General features: G+C 46.1%; 1 protein-coding gene across 3 annotated transcripts; it reads right to left on the reverse strand.

The window, feature by feature from the left end:
* Positions 1-415: 415 nt before the first annotated feature.
* Positions 416-18,469, reverse strand: LOC123774694 (protein 60A). Of its 3 annotated transcripts, none has more exons than XM_045769207.2 (6): positions 18,313-18,469; positions 16,206-16,801; positions 9,009-9,186; positions 8,262-8,401; positions 4,005-4,178; positions 416-3,656 (listed from the first exon to the last, which is right to left on the reverse strand). In XM_045769207.2, the coding sequence occupies exons 2-6, from the start codon at positions 16,594-16,596 to the stop codon at positions 3,298-3,300; spliced, it is 1,242 nt and encodes a 413-aa protein (XP_045625163.2). In that variant the 5' UTR covers positions 16,597-16,801; positions 18,313-18,469; the 3' UTR covers positions 416-3,297. The 3 variants fall into 3 exon arrangements, with proteins under 3 accessions (XP_045625163.2, XP_045625169.2, XP_045625177.2); XM_045769213.2 differs by having other exon boundaries at positions 18,267-18,465; XM_045769221.2 differs by having other exon boundaries at positions 18,333-18,463.
* Positions 18,470-20,314: the final 1,845 nt, after the last annotated feature.

The raw sequence follows: 20,314 nt of genomic DNA on the forward strand, positions 1-20,314 counted from the left end.
GTAGTATTCTGTTACAGTGACAGAAAGGTTTCACTGTGTGACTAATTCACTGTTGCCATCATGTCATTGTTATTCAGTGACACTACTTTTGTATTAATGTTTCACTGTATTTGCTTTCCAGATAATTGAATTGGAATATCATACATGTTTCAGTTTATTCTAAATTTATTTAAATAAATGATTTGCTTCACATATATTATTAGCATCATATACTGAAATAACAATATATATATATATATATATATATATATATATATATATATATATATATATATATATATATATATATATATATATATATATATATATATATATATATATTATAGGAGATCCCCAGAATTACTTGAGCGCTTTCGAGTTAATCAACACATCATCCATCACATTATTCATCACGAGTTAACTAACTTCTTTGTGGTAACACACACTCACACACACACACACACACACACACACACACACACACACACACACACACACACACACACACACACACACACACACACACACACACACACACACACACACACACACACACACACACTCATATGGTTATGTGGCATATTAGTGAAGCTTCATCTGGGTTATACTGTGCTCGAATCAAGCCTTATGTTGGTTATGTTGCACTATACTGTAGCCTCGTATGCGTTATGTGGTGCTTTGTGGAAGCCTCATTTGCATTTGCGGTGCTCTACTGAAGCCTGGAATGGGTTATGAGGTGCTCTTGTGTGACCTCACATGGGTTATGTGGTGCTCTAGTGTGGCCACACATGGGTTATGTGGTGCTCTAGTGTGGCCTCACATGGGTTATATGGTGCTCTAGTGTGGCCTCACATGGGTTATATGGTGCTCAAGTGTGGCCACACATGGGTTATGTGGTGCTCTAGTGTGGCCACACATGGGTTATGTGGTGCTCTAGTGTGGCCTCACATGGGTTATGTGGTGCTCTAGTGTGGCCTCACATGGGTTATGTGGTGCTCTAGTGTGGCCACGCATGGGTTATGTGGTGCTCTAGTGTGGCCTCACATGGGTTATGTGGTGCTCTAGTGTGGCCACACATGGGTTATGTGGTGCTCTAGTGTGGCCACGCATGGGTTATGTGGTGCTCTAGTGTGGCCACACATGGGTTATTTAGTGCTCTAGTGTGGCCACGCATGGGTTATGTGGTGCTCTAGTGTGGCCTCACATGGGTTATGTGGTGCTCTAGTGTGGCCACGCATGGGTTATGTGGTGCTCTAGTGTGGCCACGCATGGGTTATGTGGTGCTCTAGTGTGGCCACGCATGGGTTATGTGGTGCTCTAGTGTGGCCACGCATGGGTTATGTGGTGCTCTAGTGTGGCCACGCATGGGTTATGTGGTGCTCTAGTGTGGCCTCACTTGGGTTATTTAGTGCTCTAGTGTGGCCTCACTTGGGTTATTTAATGCTCTACTGTGGCCTCACTTGGGTTAGGTGGTGCTCTAGTGTGGCCTCACTTGGGTTAGGTGGTGCTCTAGTGTGGCCTCACTTGGGTTATTTAATGCTCTACTGTGGCCTCACTTGGGTTAGGTGGTGCTCTAGTGTGGCCTCACTTGGGTTAGGTGGTGCTCTAGTGTGGCCTCACTTGGGTTAGGTGGTGCTCTAGTGTGGCCTCACTTGGGTTATGTGGTGCTCTAGTGTGGCCTCACTTGGGTTATGTGGTGCTCTATTGTGGCCACACATGGGTTATGTGGTGCTCTAGTGTGGCCACACTTGGGTTAGGTGGTGCTCTAGTGTGGCCTCACTTGGGTTATGTGGTGCTCTAGTGTGGCCCATACATGGGTTATGTGGTGCTCTAGTGTGGCCTCACATGGGTTATGTGGTGCTCTAGTGTGGCCCATACATGGGTTAGGTGGTGCTCTAGTGTGGCCTCACATAGGTTATGTGGTGCTCTAGTGAAGACCACATGAGCTATGTGGTGCTGTAATAGAGCTTCACATAGATTCTGAAGTGCGGTGTTGGTTTTTATAAATACAAAAGCCACTTAGAATCTGTATTCATCATCTAGAGAATGTTGACAAAGCTGATCCCCTGAAGATGGAAGCTTTCTTAAGGCAATAAACATAAGCTGCTCTTCAGTATGCTACGATATGCTGATATTTTCCAGCATTAGATTCAGGATAAAGTTTGTTTTCAGTCTTTTTAATTTACTATTAAGCTGGTGCCTATTCACCTAACTTGGTTCTAAGCCGAGGAATATTTCTTGGGAAAGTTGTTCTACCATAACAGATGAACAAGACTTGATTTTACACATATTCTTTCTGGCAGGACATATATTATTTTAATAATCAATTAAAGGTTTTACGATTACTTAACGTTATAGGCAACTTCAACTAAAATTTACCTTGGGGGCCAATATTACGGGATATAAACTTTGTCCCACATCAATAAGACGGACACATACGTCTTCAAGTGGCTATATTAATCCTCTAGACAATGTATTAATTATATTAATCCTCTAGACACTGTATTAATCCTTTTGCTGGTAATCATTCTAGACAAGACTTGCCCCAACAATGTGGCATAGTTCATGCTTGCTGATTGTCCCTGTTTATGCCTTGACATTGTTGTCCTTGTACATAAGATGCAGTCATGTCGTCACTAACAATTGGTGTTCTTCCACACTATTACCAAAACTGTCGTTGGGCGCTTTATGATTGTGTTGGAACAAGACGCAAACTGCGGAAAACGGGTCATAATAACGTAGATAAAAACAAATTACCCAACAAAAACATATGAGGCAGCCTGCACACATGATGCAACCCCCACATACACATATATGACCCTGCACACATGATGCAACCCCCACATACACATATATGACCCTGCACACATGATGCAACCCCCACATACACATATATGACCCTGCACACATGATGCAACCCCCATATACACATATATGACCCTGCACACATGATGCAACCCCCACATACACATATATGACCCTGCACACATGATGCAACCCCCACATACACATATATGACCCTGCACACATGATGCAACCCCCACATACACATATATGACCCTGCACACATGATGCAACCCCCACATACACATATATGACCCAACAAAAAACAAATGAAATAAAAGTGACGACGTTCCGGCCCTTCCTGTACACTTATCAGTTAGACATGAACGGACAAGCATCCAGGACGAATCGAAACCTCCTTACTTTCATGTTATTTCAAATATGCGGTTTGGGTTACTCACAAGAAATGAATTATATCATTCTCACAATAATAAGCTACAATAAATGCATGTACATCCAGTCCTTCGACAGGACCTAAAGGCATCCACAAGTCTTCACAATCATCTTTGGATACTTCTTCAAGACAATGTTGTTCTCGTAGGAATAGTAGAGTACAGGTATGGTAGCGAGATCGATGGGTGCACAGCAGGCGTTGGGAGGCACCTCTTGGTCCTCGGCGACCCCGCCTACCACCTTCACCAGTGTCTGCACGAGGGCGTGGTTAGTGGCGTTGAGCTCCGCCTGCAGGGGAAACTTGCAGTGGCCCTCGCAGTAGTTGGCGTCGTAGCCTTCAGGAGCGATGACCCAGTTCTCCCAGCCCAGGTCCCTGAAGGATACGTGAAGGTGTTTCATCCTGCAGTCCGTATCCGACGTGTGGGGCCTGTCCGCGATGTCTGAGAAGGACGACAGCATGTGGGTGAAGGAGCCACTGGTGTGACGAGGAACACAAACATTTGTATACCGAATGACCTGACTTGAATGTCTCTCGCAGGAGGAAGCGAGTCACTCAAAAATCTACTTTAATGTCAATCTAACAATATATGGTGTGAACCATATGATGCAATTGTTAGCTAACAACTAACAGCTAGCAACTGGGCACAGCTGCACAAAAAAGTCAAATAATATCAAACTAGTACCTGTAATGAGCACATGCACACATTCGCAAACAAGGACACAAACGCACTCACACAAACACACGCACACAAACACACGCGCACTCAAACCGAAGGACTGGTGCCTACCTCGATAACTTCTCTGTTGGCTTCTGGGCGGCGCGGAGACGGACCTGGTGGTTCGGATCCTCTTCTTCTTGTAGGATGACGACGGCAAGGCGAAGAACCCGACCATGAAGGGACGGTAAGCCTCTTCGTCCTTCGCGCCCGACACACCCACCTCGTGGAAGCGACGTTCGTGTTCTTTTATGAAACATAACAGAACACAAGATTAGGGCATTGTTGTGGTGGAAGCCAAAGTGGATATCGTTCCTTTGAGGATTATTCGCTTCTACATAATTTGTGATATTCTGATACCCTACATCCTCAAAGAATCGATGAAACAACTGTGGCAAATACAGGAGGGAATGAGCATGAGAAATCGATAACAAACACCAGCACAGAATGATAACAGACACGTAACATGGAAAATAAATACAACCCAGATGCTTGCTGTACCCTAATGAGATAGCCACGGGACAAACATCAGATATGGTGTTTATAATGTTATGTACAGAAAAGGAATATTTGACAGAGATATGTTAACAAGTAAAGAAATAGCATAACCAGGAGTTCCGAAATGTGGCCTGTGATCCATTGAAGTGAGCCAGGCGAAGAACGGAGTGGACTTTGGGAAAATGTACCAGAAAAACAAATTAGAAAGCATGTACACGTAATGGCAGAAGCGCATCATATAAACATAACGACAAATGTGTAACATATACACATAAGCGCACACGTGCTTATGTCTACACATTGCGGTAGAAGTGTAACAGTTAAAAACAGCAGCAGAAATGTAACATATACACACAACGGCAAAAGTGCAATATGTACACATAACGGCAGAAATGTAACTATAGAACTGCAAGGCACAAAAAGACAGAAGTACAAATTATACATGAAAGACAAAAGTGCAACAGACAATCATTTACGTCCTCTAATTACTTTATTATTATTAACATCTTTATTGACAAAATTAATTACAATTTTGCCTAATCTGAGGATTTTGATAGTCTTATTAAATTGAGGTTAATGCTAGTATTCACTGTCACGCAGGACAGAGGGTCATACATAAGACAATAGGCCTAAACTGTAGGCTGAAGCACATATATATCACGGTTACAATCAATGTTTTAATGTGTGGATATGTGAAAACAACTTTCTATTGTGCACTGCCACACAAGTGCAGGGATGGGTTCATAAGTGATACAGCTTAGAATATAAGTAGAAATTGTTCTTCATTCTTTAAAATGGACAAGCAAATTTTGGGTAAATTGTTAGGATGTCGTCCAGAACACCTGAGTCAATAAAATAGTTACACAGTTGGTGGTACAATAGGCCAGGAGGTCTAAAGTCCTTTACGGTTTCACATTCATCAATATAGTGTTCTAGTGAATGCATTAAAGGTTTATCACAGAGTTTACAATCTGAATATTCTGGTAGTGGCTCAGCCTCACTAACCTGCCAGATGTGTCTATAGCCAAGGCGAATTCGCGCGATTACTACATCACATTGCCTGGTCCGGTTACTGTGCTGACCATACAAATACCTATTATTACAGAACTTGTCATAACTTTTAATACTGCAGCTTTCAGGTCTCTGTGCATTTCTTAGTTCTTCTAAATCTGAATTAATTTCTTTAATTTGTATGTTTCTAATAACTGCATTAGATAGTCCAAAATCATAATCAATGTTTTCTTTCCTGCAAGCCTCATTGGCCAATTGATCTACAAAGTCATGTTTTTCAACTCTAATTACTCAACACAAAGCTGCTATTAGGACAATATCCAAGTCTGTCCCCAGACATCACTCGGTACCCCTACTCAAATCTCTGAATATGTTAGATATTAAGTCACTGCACATTCTCTCATGTGTATTATACATATATAAAACGCTGAACTGTAATGCCAAACCTGACCTCAAAAGCTTCATTGAAGGTTGTAACAAAACCCATGAGCACCACACCAGAAACAAATACAGTTTTGATATTCCAAGAGTACGACTTAATCAAACTAGAAATGCTCTACAAATCAAGGGACCCAGAATGTGGAATGACCTTCCCAATCATGTTAAAGACTGTACCTCTCTCAACCAGTTTAAGATAATAACGAAGCACTACCTAATAAATTCCCTGTAACCTACCTTACCCCTCTATTGTCAACCCATGTCTGTTTTTTTAAACAACACTGTTTGTCGACCAAATTGTATTTGTGCTGCTTTTCAGCCATGTTCCCCCATTTTTATTTTTATTTGTTCTCAACTCATTTTATTCTTTATACTCAATTAGTATTAAGTTTTAGTCATTAATGTTTTTCCTGCCCGAAACGCTTTGCGTAATAGTGGCTTTAGGCACTGTATGTACTAGCTCTATCTATAAATCTATAAATTTTTGTAAAATCTCTTGTATGTATGTACCTTACCTGAATAAACATTGATTTATTTATAAGTACAACAGACACACATTATACAGAAGTACAACAGACCCACATTATACAGAAGTACAACAGACCCACATTATACAGAAGTACAACAGACCCACATTATACAGAAGTACAACAGACCCACATTATACAGAAGTACAACAGACACACATTATACAGAAGTACAACAGACACACATTATACAGAAGTACAACAGACCCACATTATACAGAAGTACAACAGACACACATTATACAGAAGTACAACAGACACACATTTTACAGAAGTACAACAGACACACATTATACAGAAGTACAACAGACACACATTTTACAGAAGTACAACAGACACACATTTTACAGAAGTACAACAGACACACATTATACAGAAGTACAACAGACACACATTTTACAGAAGTACAACAGACACACATTTTACAGAAGTACAACAGACACACATTATACAGAAGTACAACAGACACACATTTTACAGAAGTACAACAGACACACATTTTACAGAAGTACAACAGACACACATTATACAGAAGTACAACAGACCCACATTATACAGAAGTTCAATAGACCCACATTATACAGAAGTACAACAGACACACATTTTACAATAGTACAACAGACCCACATTATACAGAAGTTCAACAGACACACATTATACAGAAGTACAACAGACACACATTATACAGTAGTACAACAGACCCACATTATACAGAAGTACAACAGACACACATTTTACAGAAGTACAACAGACACACATTTTACAGAAGTACAACAGACCCACATTTTACAGAAGTACAACAGACACACATTATACAGAAGTACAACAGACACACATTATACAGAAGTACAACAGACCCACATTATACAGAAGTACAACAGACCCACATTATACAGAAGTACAACAGACCCACATTATACAGAAGTACAACAGACCCACATTTTACAGAAGTACAACAGACCCACATTATACTTAAGAACAACAGACCCACATTATACAGAAGTACAACAGACCCACATTATACAGAAGTACAACAGACCCACATTATACAGAAGTACAACAGACCCACATTATACAGAAGTACAACAGACACACATTATACAGAAGTACAACAGACCCACATTTTACAGAAGTACAACAGACCCACATTATACAGAAGTACAACAGACCCACATTATACAGAAGTACAACAGACCCACATTTTACAGAAGTACAACAGACCCACATTATACAGAAGTACAACAGACCCACATTATACAGAAGTACAACAGACCCACATTATACAGAAGTACAACAGACCCACATTATACAGTAGTACAACAGACCCACATTTTACAGAAGTACAACAGACCCACATTATACTTAAGAACAACAGACCCACATTATACAGAAGTACAACAGACCCACATTATACAGAAGTACAACAGACCCACATTATACAGAAGTACAACAGACCCACATTATACAGAAGTACAACAGACCCACATTATACAGAAGTACAACAGACCCACATTATACAGAAGTACAACAGACCCACATTATACAGAAGTACAACAGACCCACATTTTACAGTAGTACAACAGACCCACATTATACAGAAGTACAACAGACCCACATTATACAGAAGTACAACATACCCCACATTATACAGAAGTACAACATACCCCACATTATACAGAAGTACAACAGACCCACATTATACAGAAGTACAACAGACACACATTATACAGAAGTTCAACAGACACACATTATACAGAAGTACAACAGACCCACATTATACAGAAGTACAACAGACACACACACACAGGAGGACAGAAGTGCAAGAGGTAGGTGACAAGAGACTTGAGACACTCACTGCGGTCCAAGGAAGTGACAGCCAGGCGGAGACCGAAGTTGGTGTTTGGAAAGATGAGCCAGGAGAGAACTGGAGCAGTCACATTGATGCTCACCCATCCAGGGTCCCGCAGCGTCACCCTCGCCACCTCTGACTCTCCCCTGCAAAGTTACACACATGTATATATACATATATATGAGCGAGTTTGGTTGCATACAGTTGTAGCTGCCTCGTATAGGTCAATATCAGGTCTTGCGCAGTTTCTTTTGTTCAAACTGATGTTCAAAGGTTATGGGTCATTCCGTACATTTGACTGAACGGGAACTGATTGTATTAAAGCCTACGTAACCTTATACAACCTATCTGCTCAGTCTCAACCTAGCCTAACTTAAATTCAACCAGTGTAGCTTATCCTGTCCTAACCTGGCGTAACGTTACCCATCCCCACCTAGTCTAACCCAACCCAATCAACCCTAACCCAATTTAACCCTAATCTAAACTAACCTTACCTAACCTAACCTATCATATGGCACTCTAAGTTAACCCATCCCAACCCTACTTAGCATAAGTTAGTCTATACAGTTTTAGTCATTAGAAATCGAACTGAGAGGGAGGAACCCAAGGAAGAATTTGGTCGCTCCTTTGCAAGCAAGTCCCGCCAGGCCCAGCCTAGCTCCTTAGCCCCACCCCATACACACACACACACACACACACACACACACACACACACACACACACACACACACACACACACACACACACACCTACCCTTGGTCATCCTTGATCATATAAACATGGAGGTTGAGAGGCTCGTCGTAGAGATCATGACGATGGACCCGGACTTCGGCCCCCAGAAGGGAGTGGTCCAGGGGCACATCCCCGACATCGAAGTACATCTTCTTGTTGCCTCCGTGTTGTCCCCCGGCCAGCCGGCTCTCAGGCGGGTCTGTGAGTGGAGGAGAAGGGAACACAGTCTTGTAGTGAAGCACTCATGTGATCAAGCAGAGACGCAACTGCTCATGCATTGTATAAAGAGGGAAGGAAATGACGCAAGTACTCGTGTAGGGCAGCGACGCAAGTACTGGTGCAGTGTTGTGATAGCGACGCAGGCGCCCCATGCAGTGTTATGAAGCAGTGACGCAAGTAATCGTGTAAGGTAGTGAATCAGTGACGCGACTATAGCAAAACCTAAAAGAGCAGTGACACAGCGTTCCTTCACAGTAATACAATCATACAATAACATCTCCACGTGACACGTTAACGTGACACGTGCAGTGACACGTTAATAGATTATTTAAATGTTATAAAAGTATACTAATATAACACACATTCAGGGAATCATATCAATAAATACAACAGCAGAATTATCATAAGGAGATCAGAATACAATACGTGAACACGAACAGAGATCTAAATACCCTTCAGGGATCCAGCTTCAGGCCACTTGCCCGAAAATCTATACAAGGCGACATTGTATTACCACTTGAATGAGTAAGTTCACCTGTTAGTTATTAAGAACAAGTGGACAGTTGCGTTGGACTAGTGGATAGATATGTTTTCTAGTGGATAGGTAAGCCTTGATAGTGAATAAATAAGTATTCTATCGGGTATTTAAGTCATACAAGTCGATAGATATGTTTTATTGTGGATAATTATGTCTTGGTAGTGGAGAGTTAATTCTTGCTAGTGGAGTCAAATCTTACTAGCAGAATTAAATCTTGCTTGAGAGAAGAGTTGTTATCTTTTATCATAATCTTTTTTTGCCATGACTACGAGGGGGAAAAAGCAGAGACTGGCGGAGGTATCTGGTGTTGTGTTTACGAAGTGAATGTTTGTCTTGGAGAAGATTAATTAATAGGGGTGGAGAGAGGAGGGCAGGGAATTATCAGGACAGAGCACCAAGCCATTACGACTATATAGTACTTGGAAGGGGGTCAAGATAAGGCTTTGGGATGGGACGGAGAGAGAGTGAAGGAATGGTGCCCAACCACGTGGACGGTCGGGGATTGAACGCCGACCTGCATGTCGCTCTACCGTCCATCCCAAGTGGTTGGGTGGATAGAGAGAGAGAGAGAGAGAGAGAGAGAGAGAGAGAGAGAGAGAGAGAGAGAGAGAGAGAGAGAGAGAGAGAGAGAGAGAGAGAGAGAGAGAGAGAGAGAGAGAGAGAGAGAGAGAGAGAGAGAGAGAGAGAGAGAGCGAGAGAGACAGAGACAGACAGAGACAGAGACAGAGACAGAGACAGAGAGAGAGAGAGAGAGAGAGAGAGAGAGAGAGAGAGAGAGAGAGAGAGAGACAGACAGACAGAGACAGAGACAGAGACAGAGACAGAGAGAGAGAGAGAGAGAGAGAGAGAGAGAGAGAGAGAGAGAGAGAGAGAGAGAGAGAGAGAGAGAGAGAGAGAGAGAGAGAGAGAGAGAGAGAGAGAGAGAGAGAGAGAGAGAGGGGGGGGGGGGGGAAGGGGTAGATAACAGTGAGCGGTGAAGCTCAAGGAGTAAGGAAGGTATAACCTTCTTATGCCTGTCATCACCCACTTACAGTCCATTTGACGGTGTTTATCATGAGACATAGAACATCTGTGTCTGTCTGTGTGTGTGTGTCCTCGTCTACTTTGACTCATGTACTTGGACTTGCAGGGGTCCGGTTCAGGCTCTCGGGCCCCGAGTTTACAACTGCCGGATGTTAATTTTCCTATGCCGATTGTGGGAAGTGGTTTCCCTTCAGTGTGATGGGGGGCGAGGGTGTTACCTGGTTCCCCTCTATTAGGGGAAGCCTGCTTGGCTCACCTAGGTCTCCCCCTGGCCTGTAGCAAGACTTCCCCAGGTCTGTAACTGGCCTGTAGCAAGACTTCCCCAGGTCTGTAACTGGCCTGTAGCAAGACTTCCCCAGGTCTGTAACTGGCCTGTAGCAAGACTTCCCCAGGTCTGTAACTGGCCTGTAGCAAGACTTCCCCAGGTCTGTAACTGGCCTGTAGCAAGACTTCCCCAGGCCTGTAACTGGCCTGTAGCAAGACTTCCCCAGGCCTGTAACTGGCCTGTAGCAAGACTTCCCCAGGTCTGTAACTGGCCTGTAGCAAGACTTCCCCAGGTCTGTAACTGGCCTGTAGCAAGACTTCCCCAGGCCTGTAACTGGCCTGTAGCAAGACTTCCCCAGGTCTGTAACTGGCCTGTAGCAAGACTTCCCCAGGCCTGTAACTGGCCTGTAGCAAGACTTCCCCAGGTCTGTAACTGGCCTGTAGCAAGACTTCCCCAGGCCTGTAACTGGCCTGTAGCAAGACTTCCCCAGGTCTGTAACTGGCCTGTAGCAAGACTTCCCCAGGCCTGTAACTGGCCTGTAGCAAGACTTCCCCAGGCCTGTAACTGGCCTGTAGCAAGACTTCCCCAGGCCTGTAACTGGCCTGTAGCAAGACTTCCCCAGGCCTGTAACTGGCCTGTAGCAAGACTTCCCCTGGCCTGTAGCAAGACTTCCCCAGGCCTGTAACTGGCCTGTAGCAAGACTTCCCCAGGTCTGTAACTGGCCTGTAGCAAGACTTCCCCAGGCCTGTAACTGGCCTGTAGCAAGACTTCCCCAGGTCTGTAACTGGCCTGTAGCAAGACTTCCCCAGGTCTGTAACTGGCCTGTAGCAAGACTTCCCCAGGTCTGTAACTGGCCTGTAGCAAGACTTCCCCAGGTCTGTAACTGGCCTGTAGCAAGACTTCCCCAGGTCTGTAACTGGCCTGTAACTGCCCTATAACAAGAAGCCACCCCCCACAACAGTTGCCTAACTGCCAGGAATCGATTCTGGGGACTTTTGATTGGTAAAAGGACTGCGCTCATCGCTGCGCCATAGGTCTTTATTGTTTTTATCTCATTGTGCGTGCAGGACCGGGCGTCTGCTCTTGGGCCCCGCCATTTCAACTGCCGGACAGCTAATGCGATGGCTCTTCTAGACGTACTAGATTGTTATCATGTCTAAATTCTAATTTATACATGGCATTAGCCTCGTATACCTCCTTCTATAATTCATTCCATTTAAACACTTCTCTTAAGCAAAATAAAGATATATTTACATCCGTATGGTCCAGCTGTGTGTTTAGCTTCCATGCATGGCCTTGCGTGGTGCTGTTACCCAAGCTAATCAGTTCGTCCTTGTTTACTTTGTCGATTGCCTTTAGGATCTTATACGACGCAATCATTTCTCTTCTTTCCCGTATCTCCTCTAATGTAGTAAGATTCATTCAGCCTTTGAGTTCAACAAAGTCGACAAAGAGTTCAACCTTTGTCTTACTCCAACCTTCTCAGCTCTGGGGCCAGTCTTAAGAGGTCTTGGTGTTCACCTTGACACACTGAAACCACCATTCCAGTCATACTCATCCACCGCTTAAGTAAGATTGACGTAACACTCAGTGGGGCCAGCCAGAGGCTCGTGGCCCGCGCAGGAATATCCCTGGGGGAAAAATGCGTCACCAATAAGAACAACGCAGATGCGTCGACGTCGCTTTCAATGCCATCCACACCCCACAAGCCCTGACTCGCCAGTCCTTGTCTCCCAGCCGCGAGAGGCGAGGCGAGGCATTAGTAGTCACATTGCGAGTCACTTGTGTAAAGCTTCAACCATGGCCTCTACTCTTGCCTTCTCACCTGCCTCTCTGTCTCTCTCTCTCTCTCTGTCTCTCTCTCTCTCACTCTGTCTCTCTCTCTCTCTCTCTCTCTCTCTCTCTGTCTCTCTCTCTCTCTCTCTCTCCCTCTTCTCCTACCTGCCTCCAGCCTGACTCCTGCCAGCATGTTCTGTGTCTCCTACCTGCCTCACCTGTTTTAGCCGCCTTAACTGCTTGTAGCATTCATACATAACCCCCCCCCCCCCCTCGCTCGCTGTGTCTCACTCACTCCCCAGCTGTGCTACACACAGTTGAGAGGCGGGACCAAAGAGCCAAAGCTCAACCCCCGCAAGCACAAATAGGTGAGTACAAATAGGTGAGTACACACACACATACACACGACGTCCCCTCTGTAACCCCCAAGGATAAAAGATGGATGGTGAGGAGTGCAAGTCTCTGGGATAGAGACTGATGCAGTCTCTGGGGACTGGTGGTACAGACTGGTGGTACAGACTGGTGGTACAGACTGGTGGTACAGACTGGTGGTACAGACTGGTGGTACAGACTGGTGGTACAAACTGGTGGTACAGACTGGTGGTACAGACTGGTGGTACAAACTGGTGGTACAGACTGGTGGTACAGACTGGTGGTACAGACTGGTGGACTCTCTGGGGGAGGGAGGGAACTATCAGAAGAGAGAGGAACTATCAGGGAACTATCTATGGCACCTCTAGGGAAAGGCAGCAAACTTTCCAATTTTCTCTATTTGTACTTTGCCTAATTATCGATGTGTGTATTCCCCATTGGGACAAAATATTCAGACGATATTAGACTGATGGATGCATACTACTAATACTAGACAATATTCTAGTAGCAGTCTTACGAAGGTAGTCTACAGCATACTGAAATCTTCCTGATCGAGGAGGAATGGTCGCCAGCCTTGCACACGCCGCTGATGTTCTCTGGCTTAGGTGGGTGTTGCCGGGTCCTTGCCCTATTCTGGCTTGAGTGTTTCATCTCCCATCATCTTTTACTGTCCCTGTGGCCTCCTCAACTCGGTAAGTGTGTGAGTGAGTGCGTTATCACAGGACGGGGGGGAGTGAGGAGGGGGGAGGGGGGGGGGTTACGTGTGTATTACACAATTCAACACTATTTTTATTCGTAGTTCGTAAATGTCATTTCCGTGTCGATTATTCTTACAAAGCGTAAAAAAACGCCAATTATTAATTTCAAACTTTGCTTTTGCGACCAGAACACTCATAAATATATTTTAGAATTTACCTATTTTCAATGAGCATGGCGAATTTTCGTCTATTTTCCTGCTGTCCCAAAGGAAAATATAGCAGGAAAAAATGGGTAAAACCCCCATTTGGAGAGCCATCAGGAATGCCACCATTCTGAAGTCTCCTATGACCTCCCAGCCACCACACCCCTCATACTACAAGACGTCCACCAACGTCTTGATTCTATTCCAATCCTCTTGCAGGGAAGATGCCACCATTCTGAAGTCTCCTATGACCTCCCAGCCACCACACCCCTCATACTACAAGACGTCCACCAACGTCTTGATTCTATTCCAATCCTCTTGCAGGGAAGATGCCACCATTCTGAAGTCTCCTATGACCTCCCAGCCACCACACCCCTCATACTACAAGACGTCCACCAACGTCTTGATTCTATTCCAATCCTCTTGCAGGGAAGATGCCACCATTCTGAAGTCTCCTATGACCTCCCAGCCACCACACCCCTCATACTACAAGACGTCCACCAACGTCTTGATTCTATTCCAATCCTCTTGCAGGGAAGATGCCACCATTCTGAAGTCTCCTATGACCTCCCAGCCACCACACCCCTCATACTACAAGACGTCCACCAACGTCTTGATTCTATTCCAATCCTCTTGCAGGGAAGATGCCACCATTCTGAAGTCTCCTATGACCTCCCAGCCACCACACCCCTCATACTACAAGACGTCCACCAACGTCTTGATTCTATTCCAATCCTCTTGCAGGGAAGATGCCACCATTCTGAAGTCTCCTATGACCTCCCAGCCACCACACCCCTCATACTACAAGACGTCCACCAACGTCTTGATTCTATTCCAATCCTCTTGCAGGGAAGATGCCACCATTCTGAAGTCTCCTATGACCTCCCAGCCACCACACCCCTCATACTACAAGACGTCCACCAACGTCTTGATTCTATTCCAATCCTCTTGCAGGGAAGATGCCACCATTCTGAAGTCTCCTATGACCTCCCAGCCACCACACCCCTCATACTACAAGACGTCCACCAACGTCTTGATTCTATTCCAATCCTCTTGCAGGGAAGATGCCACCATTCTGAAGTCTCCTATGACCTCCCAGCCACCACACCCCTCATACTACAAGACGTCCACCAACGTCTTGATTCTATTCCAATCCTCTTGCAGGGAAGATGCCACCATTCTGAAGTCTCCTATGACCTCCCAGCCACCACACCCCTCATACTACAAGACGTCCACCAACGTCTTGATTCTATTCCAATCCTCTTGCAGGGAAGATGCCACCATTCTGAAGTCTCCTATGACCTCCCAGCCACCACACCCCTCATACTACAAGACGTCCACCAACGTCTTGATTCTATTCCAATCCTCTTGCAGGGAAGATGCCACCATTCTGAAGTCTCCTATGACCTCCCAGCCACCACACCCCTCATACTACAAGACGTCCACCAACGTCTTGATTCTATTCCAATCCTCTTGCAGGGAAGATGCCACCATTCTGAAGTCTCCTATGACCTCCCAGCCACCACACCCCTCATACTACAAGACGTCCACCAACGTCTTGATTCTATTCCAATCCTCTTGCAGGGAAGATGCCACCATTCTGAAGTCTCCTATGACCTCCCAGCCACCACACCCCTCATACTACAAGACGTCCACCAACGTCTTGATTCTATTCCAATCCTCTTGCAGGGAAGCAACGAGAGCGAGCCAGAGGGAAGACATGTGGTATTTATTGTCATCTTCAAAGAGAGCTTTTGCAGTTTTGCTCAGCCCTGAATCTGTCTTGTAAACAGGCTTCAAGATATGACTCTAGGCCACAAAAGAAAAGTTTTGGGGAATAAATAAGTCAGTTGTTATACGTTGGAGACACATAAGCTGTCGGGAGGTAACGGTTACTAACTAGGAACTATGAAATATACATTTGTTACATACTATTAGCTGTGAAGTTGATGTAGGAGTGTATTTAAATACATTGCAATAACAAATAATGTAGAATTAACCAGTAAATGATAATTGGTATTATTATGCAATTTTGATGATGTATGTAATGATAACATAATTATTGTCATTATAATTCATTATTTGGTATCAGTTTATCACATAGGACACCTCGCTCTCTCTCACCTCTGCTGACAAAGGTAATGATGGTGTCCGCTGCGGTCACCGTCTCCCTGTGTGTCGCGTCCATGTGGGCGGAGCTGGCGTGTCCGTGCTCGTCCAGGTTGTCGTACACGCTCTTGAGCCACGTGGGCGCCGAGCCGTGGGCGTGGTGGACGCGAGTGTGGTGGTGGTGGTGGCGGCCCAAGATGTGCGGGGGCGCTGGCAGGTCTAGGACGTCCAGGATGTCCCTAGCCAGCTCCGCCGCCTCCTCCGAGCCCAGGTTGTCGGCTAGAATCGTCCGCCCGTTGCCGTCGTCCATCCACACGCCCACGCCGGCGTCGCACACGCCCGCCAACGCCCACACCACCACCGCCCATGTCAGCGCCGGTACGCTTGTAGAGGCCGCTCGACGCATGGCGTTTCTTTGAGAGAGAGTTTTTCCTGTCGTTGGTTAGTGTGGTGAGATTACCATGCTGCTGTGGGCTGTGTGGGTAGTGTCAGGTGCTGTGGGGGAAGTGTCAGCTGCTGTGGTGGTAGTGTCAGCTGCTGTGGGCTGTGGCGACTCCTGTTGCTTGAGCTGGCCGCAGCCCCAATGCTAATGTTTATATATATATTTCTCACTGTAACAAAAAATATTGGATTCACTCATTCTCTGGACACTGCTCATTGGCGCTAACTTAATTAATAACATCCTCGCTTAAATATATCATTTTCCGCGCTTATTTCTTTTTTAGTTTCAAACATAATTTCAAGTGAGCCATATCTTAGAACCACTCTTGGTTGTTTAGACCTCTACTCTACAAAGAGTTTATGGCACCTCTACTCTACTCTACACAGGGTCTATGGCACCTCTACTCTACTCTATACAGGGTCTATGGCACCTCTACTCTACGCAGGGTCTATGGACCTCTACTCTACTCTATACAGGGTCTATGGCACCTCTGCTCTACACAGGATCTATGGCACATCTACTCTACACAGGATCTATGGCACCTCTACTCTACACAGGATCTACTGTACCTCTATCACTGTATTACTGTACCACCTTCACTGTATTACTGTACCACCGTCACTGTATTACTGTAACACTGTCACTGTATTACTGTACCAGTCACTGTATTACTGTACCACCGTCACTGTATTACTGTAACACCGTCACTGTATTACTGTACCAGTCACTGTATTACTGTACCACTGTCACTGTATTACTGTACCACCTTCACTGTATTACTGTACCACCTTCACCGTATTACTGCACCACCGTCACTGTATTAGTGTACCTCTATCACTGTATTACTGTACCTCTATCACTGTATTACTGTACCTCTATCACTGTATTCCTGTACCTCTATCACTGTATTACTGTACCACCTTCACTGTATTACTGTACCACCTTCACTGTATTACTGTACTACTATCACTATATTACAGTACCACTATCACTGTATTACTGTACCACTATCACTGTATTACTGTACCACTATCACTGTATTACTGTACCACTATCACTGTATTACTGTACCACTATCACTGTATTACTGTACCACTATCACTATATTACTGTATCACCGTCACTGTATAACTGTACCACCGTCACTGTATTACTGTACCTCTATCACTGCATTACTGTATCACCGTCACTGTATTACTGTACCTCTATCACTGTATTACTGTATCACCGTCACTGTATTACTGTACCACCGTCACTGTATTACTGTATCATCTTCACTGTATTACTGTACCACCGTCACTGTATTACTGTACCACTGTCACTGTATTATTGCACCACCGTCACTGTATTACTGTATCATCTTCACTGTATTACTGTACCACCGTCACTGTATTACTGTATCATCTTCACTGTATTACTGTACCACCGTCACTGTATTACTGTACCACTGTCACTGTATTATTGCACCACCGTCACTGTATTACTGTATCATCTTCACTGTATTACTGTACCACCGTCACTGTATTACTGTACCACTGTCACTGTATTATTGCACCACCGTCACTGTATTACTGTACCACCGTCAATCTGCCTCTGACACTGTACAACTCTCACAGTAATGATGTACCACTCACACTGTATTTTCTGTACTACTTCACCATTGTTGCTGTATCACCTTACCATTAACACTGTACTCTTACTACACTGCACAGTTGCACCGTGGGACGGTGAAGGGAACGGTGAAGGGGACACAAGGCTAACATGCACCCAGTGTCCAGGCCGGGTGAAACTGTGCACTTCTGCCCCTGGTACCCGCCGGGGCATTCTGGGTAGCTGGCCCGCGCTGGCCCGCGCTCTCTCTCTCCTGCCTCGCCCTGCTAGCTCCTGGCCTGCCTCGCCCTGCTAGCTCCTGGCCTGCCTCGCCCTGCTAGCTCCTGGCCTGCCTCGCCCTGCTAGCTCCTGGCCTGCCTCGCCCTGCTAGCTCCTGGCCTGCCTCGCCCTGCTAGCTCCTGGCCTGCCTCGCCCTGCTAGCTCCTGGCCTGCCTCGCCCTGCTAGCTCCTGGCCTGCCTCGCCCTGCTAGCTCCTGGCCTGCCTCGCCCTGCTAGCTCCTGGCCTGCCTCGCCCTGCTAGCTCCTGGCCTGCCTCGCCCTGCTAGCTCCTGGCCTGCCTCGCCCTGCTAGCTCCTGGCCTGCCTCGCCCTGCTAGCTCCTGGCCTGCCTCGCCCTGCTAGCTCCTGGCCTGCCTCGCCCTGCTAGCTCCTGGCCTGCCTCGCCCTGCTAGCTCCTGGCCTGCCTCGCCCTGCTAGCTCCTGGCCTGCCTCGCCCTGCTAGCTCCTGGAATGCCTCGCCCTGCTAGCTCCTGGAATGCCTCGCCCTGCTAGCTCCTGGCCTGCCTCGCCCTGCTAGCTCCTGGCCTGCCTCGCCCTGCTAGCTCCTGGAATGCCTCGCCCTGCTAGCTCCTGGAATGCCTCGCCCTGCTAGCTCCTGGCCTGCCTCGCCCTGCTAGCTCCTGGCCTGCCTCGCCCTGCTAGCTCCTGGCCTGCCTCGCCCTGCTAGCTCCTGGAATGCCTCGCCCTGCTAGCTCTTGGCCTGCCTCGCCCTGCTAGCTCCTGGCCTGCCTCGCCCTGCTAGCTCCTGGCCTGCCTCGCCCTGCTAGCTCCTGGCCTGCCTCGCCCTGCTAGCTCCTGGAATGCCTCGCCCTGCTAGCTCCTGGAATGCCTCGCCCTGCTAGCTCCTGGCCTGCCTCGCCCTGTCTCGTCCTTCCTTGCCCGCCTCGCCCTACTCCTGGCTTCGTCCTTTGCCTGATTGACAGATGAGAGACGAGACCAATGAGCTCTGGCTCTCTCAACTGTCAATCAACTGGTGTACAGATTCCTGAGCCTACTGGGCTCTATCATATCTACATTTGAAACTGTGTATGGAGTCAGCCTCCACCACATCACTGCCTAATGCATTCCATCCGTTAACTACTCTGACACTGAAAAAGTTCTTTCTGACGTCCCTGTGGCTCATGTGGGTACTCAGTTTCCACCTGTGTCCCCTTGTTCGCGTCCCACCAGTGTTGAATAGTTTATCCTTGTTTGCCCGATCTATTCCCCTGAGAATGTTGTAGGTTGTGATCATGTCTCCCCTTACTCTTGTCTTCCAGTGTCGTAAGGTGCATTTCCCGCAGCCTTTCCTCGTAACTCATGCCTCTTAGTTCTGGGACTAGCCTAGTGGCAAACCTCTGAACTTTTTCCAGCTTCGTCTTGTGCTTGACAAGGTACGGGCTGCATGCTGGGGCCGCATACTCCAGGATTGGTCTTACATATGTGATATACAAGTGTGTACTCACCTATTTGTGCTTGCAGGATCGAGCATTGACTCTTGGATCCCGCCTTTCCAGCCATTGGTTGTTTACAGCAATGACTCCTATCTCATTTCCCTATCATACCTAATTTTAAAAGTATGAATAGAGTGTGTGTGTGTGTGTGTGTGTGTGTGTGTGTGTGTATTCACCTAGTTTTATTCACCTAGTTGTGTTTGCGGGGGTTGAGCTTTGCTCTTTCGGCCCGCCTCTCAACTGTCAATCAACTGTTTACTAACTACTTTTTTTCCACATCACACACACACACACACACACACACACACCAGGAAGCAGCCCGTGACAGCTGACTAACTCCTAGGTACCTATTTACTGCTA

This window comes from Procambarus clarkii, chromosome 10 (assembly GCF_040958095.1).
Source record: "Procambarus clarkii isolate CNS0578487 chromosome 10, FALCON_Pclarkii_2.0, whole genome shotgun sequence".
Taxonomy (NCBI): domain Eukaryota; kingdom Metazoa; phylum Arthropoda; class Malacostraca; order Decapoda; family Cambaridae; genus Procambarus; species Procambarus clarkii.

Excerpts from the sequence above, each read along its gene's own strand:
- LOC123774694 (XM_045769207.2), bottom strand. The coding sequence starts at position 16,596 with ATGCGTCGAGCGGCCTCTACAAGCGTACCGGCGCTGACATGGGCGGTG. Across the intron at positions 9,187-16,205 it reads CATTACCTTTGTCAGCAGAG|ACCCGCCTGAGAGCCGGCTG; the intron begins GTGAGAGAGAGC and ends CTCCACTCACAG. Across the intron at positions 4,179-8,261 it reads TGTCACTTCCTTGGACCGCA|AACACGAACGTCGCTTCCAC; the intron begins GTGAGTGTCTCA and ends GTTTCATAAAAG.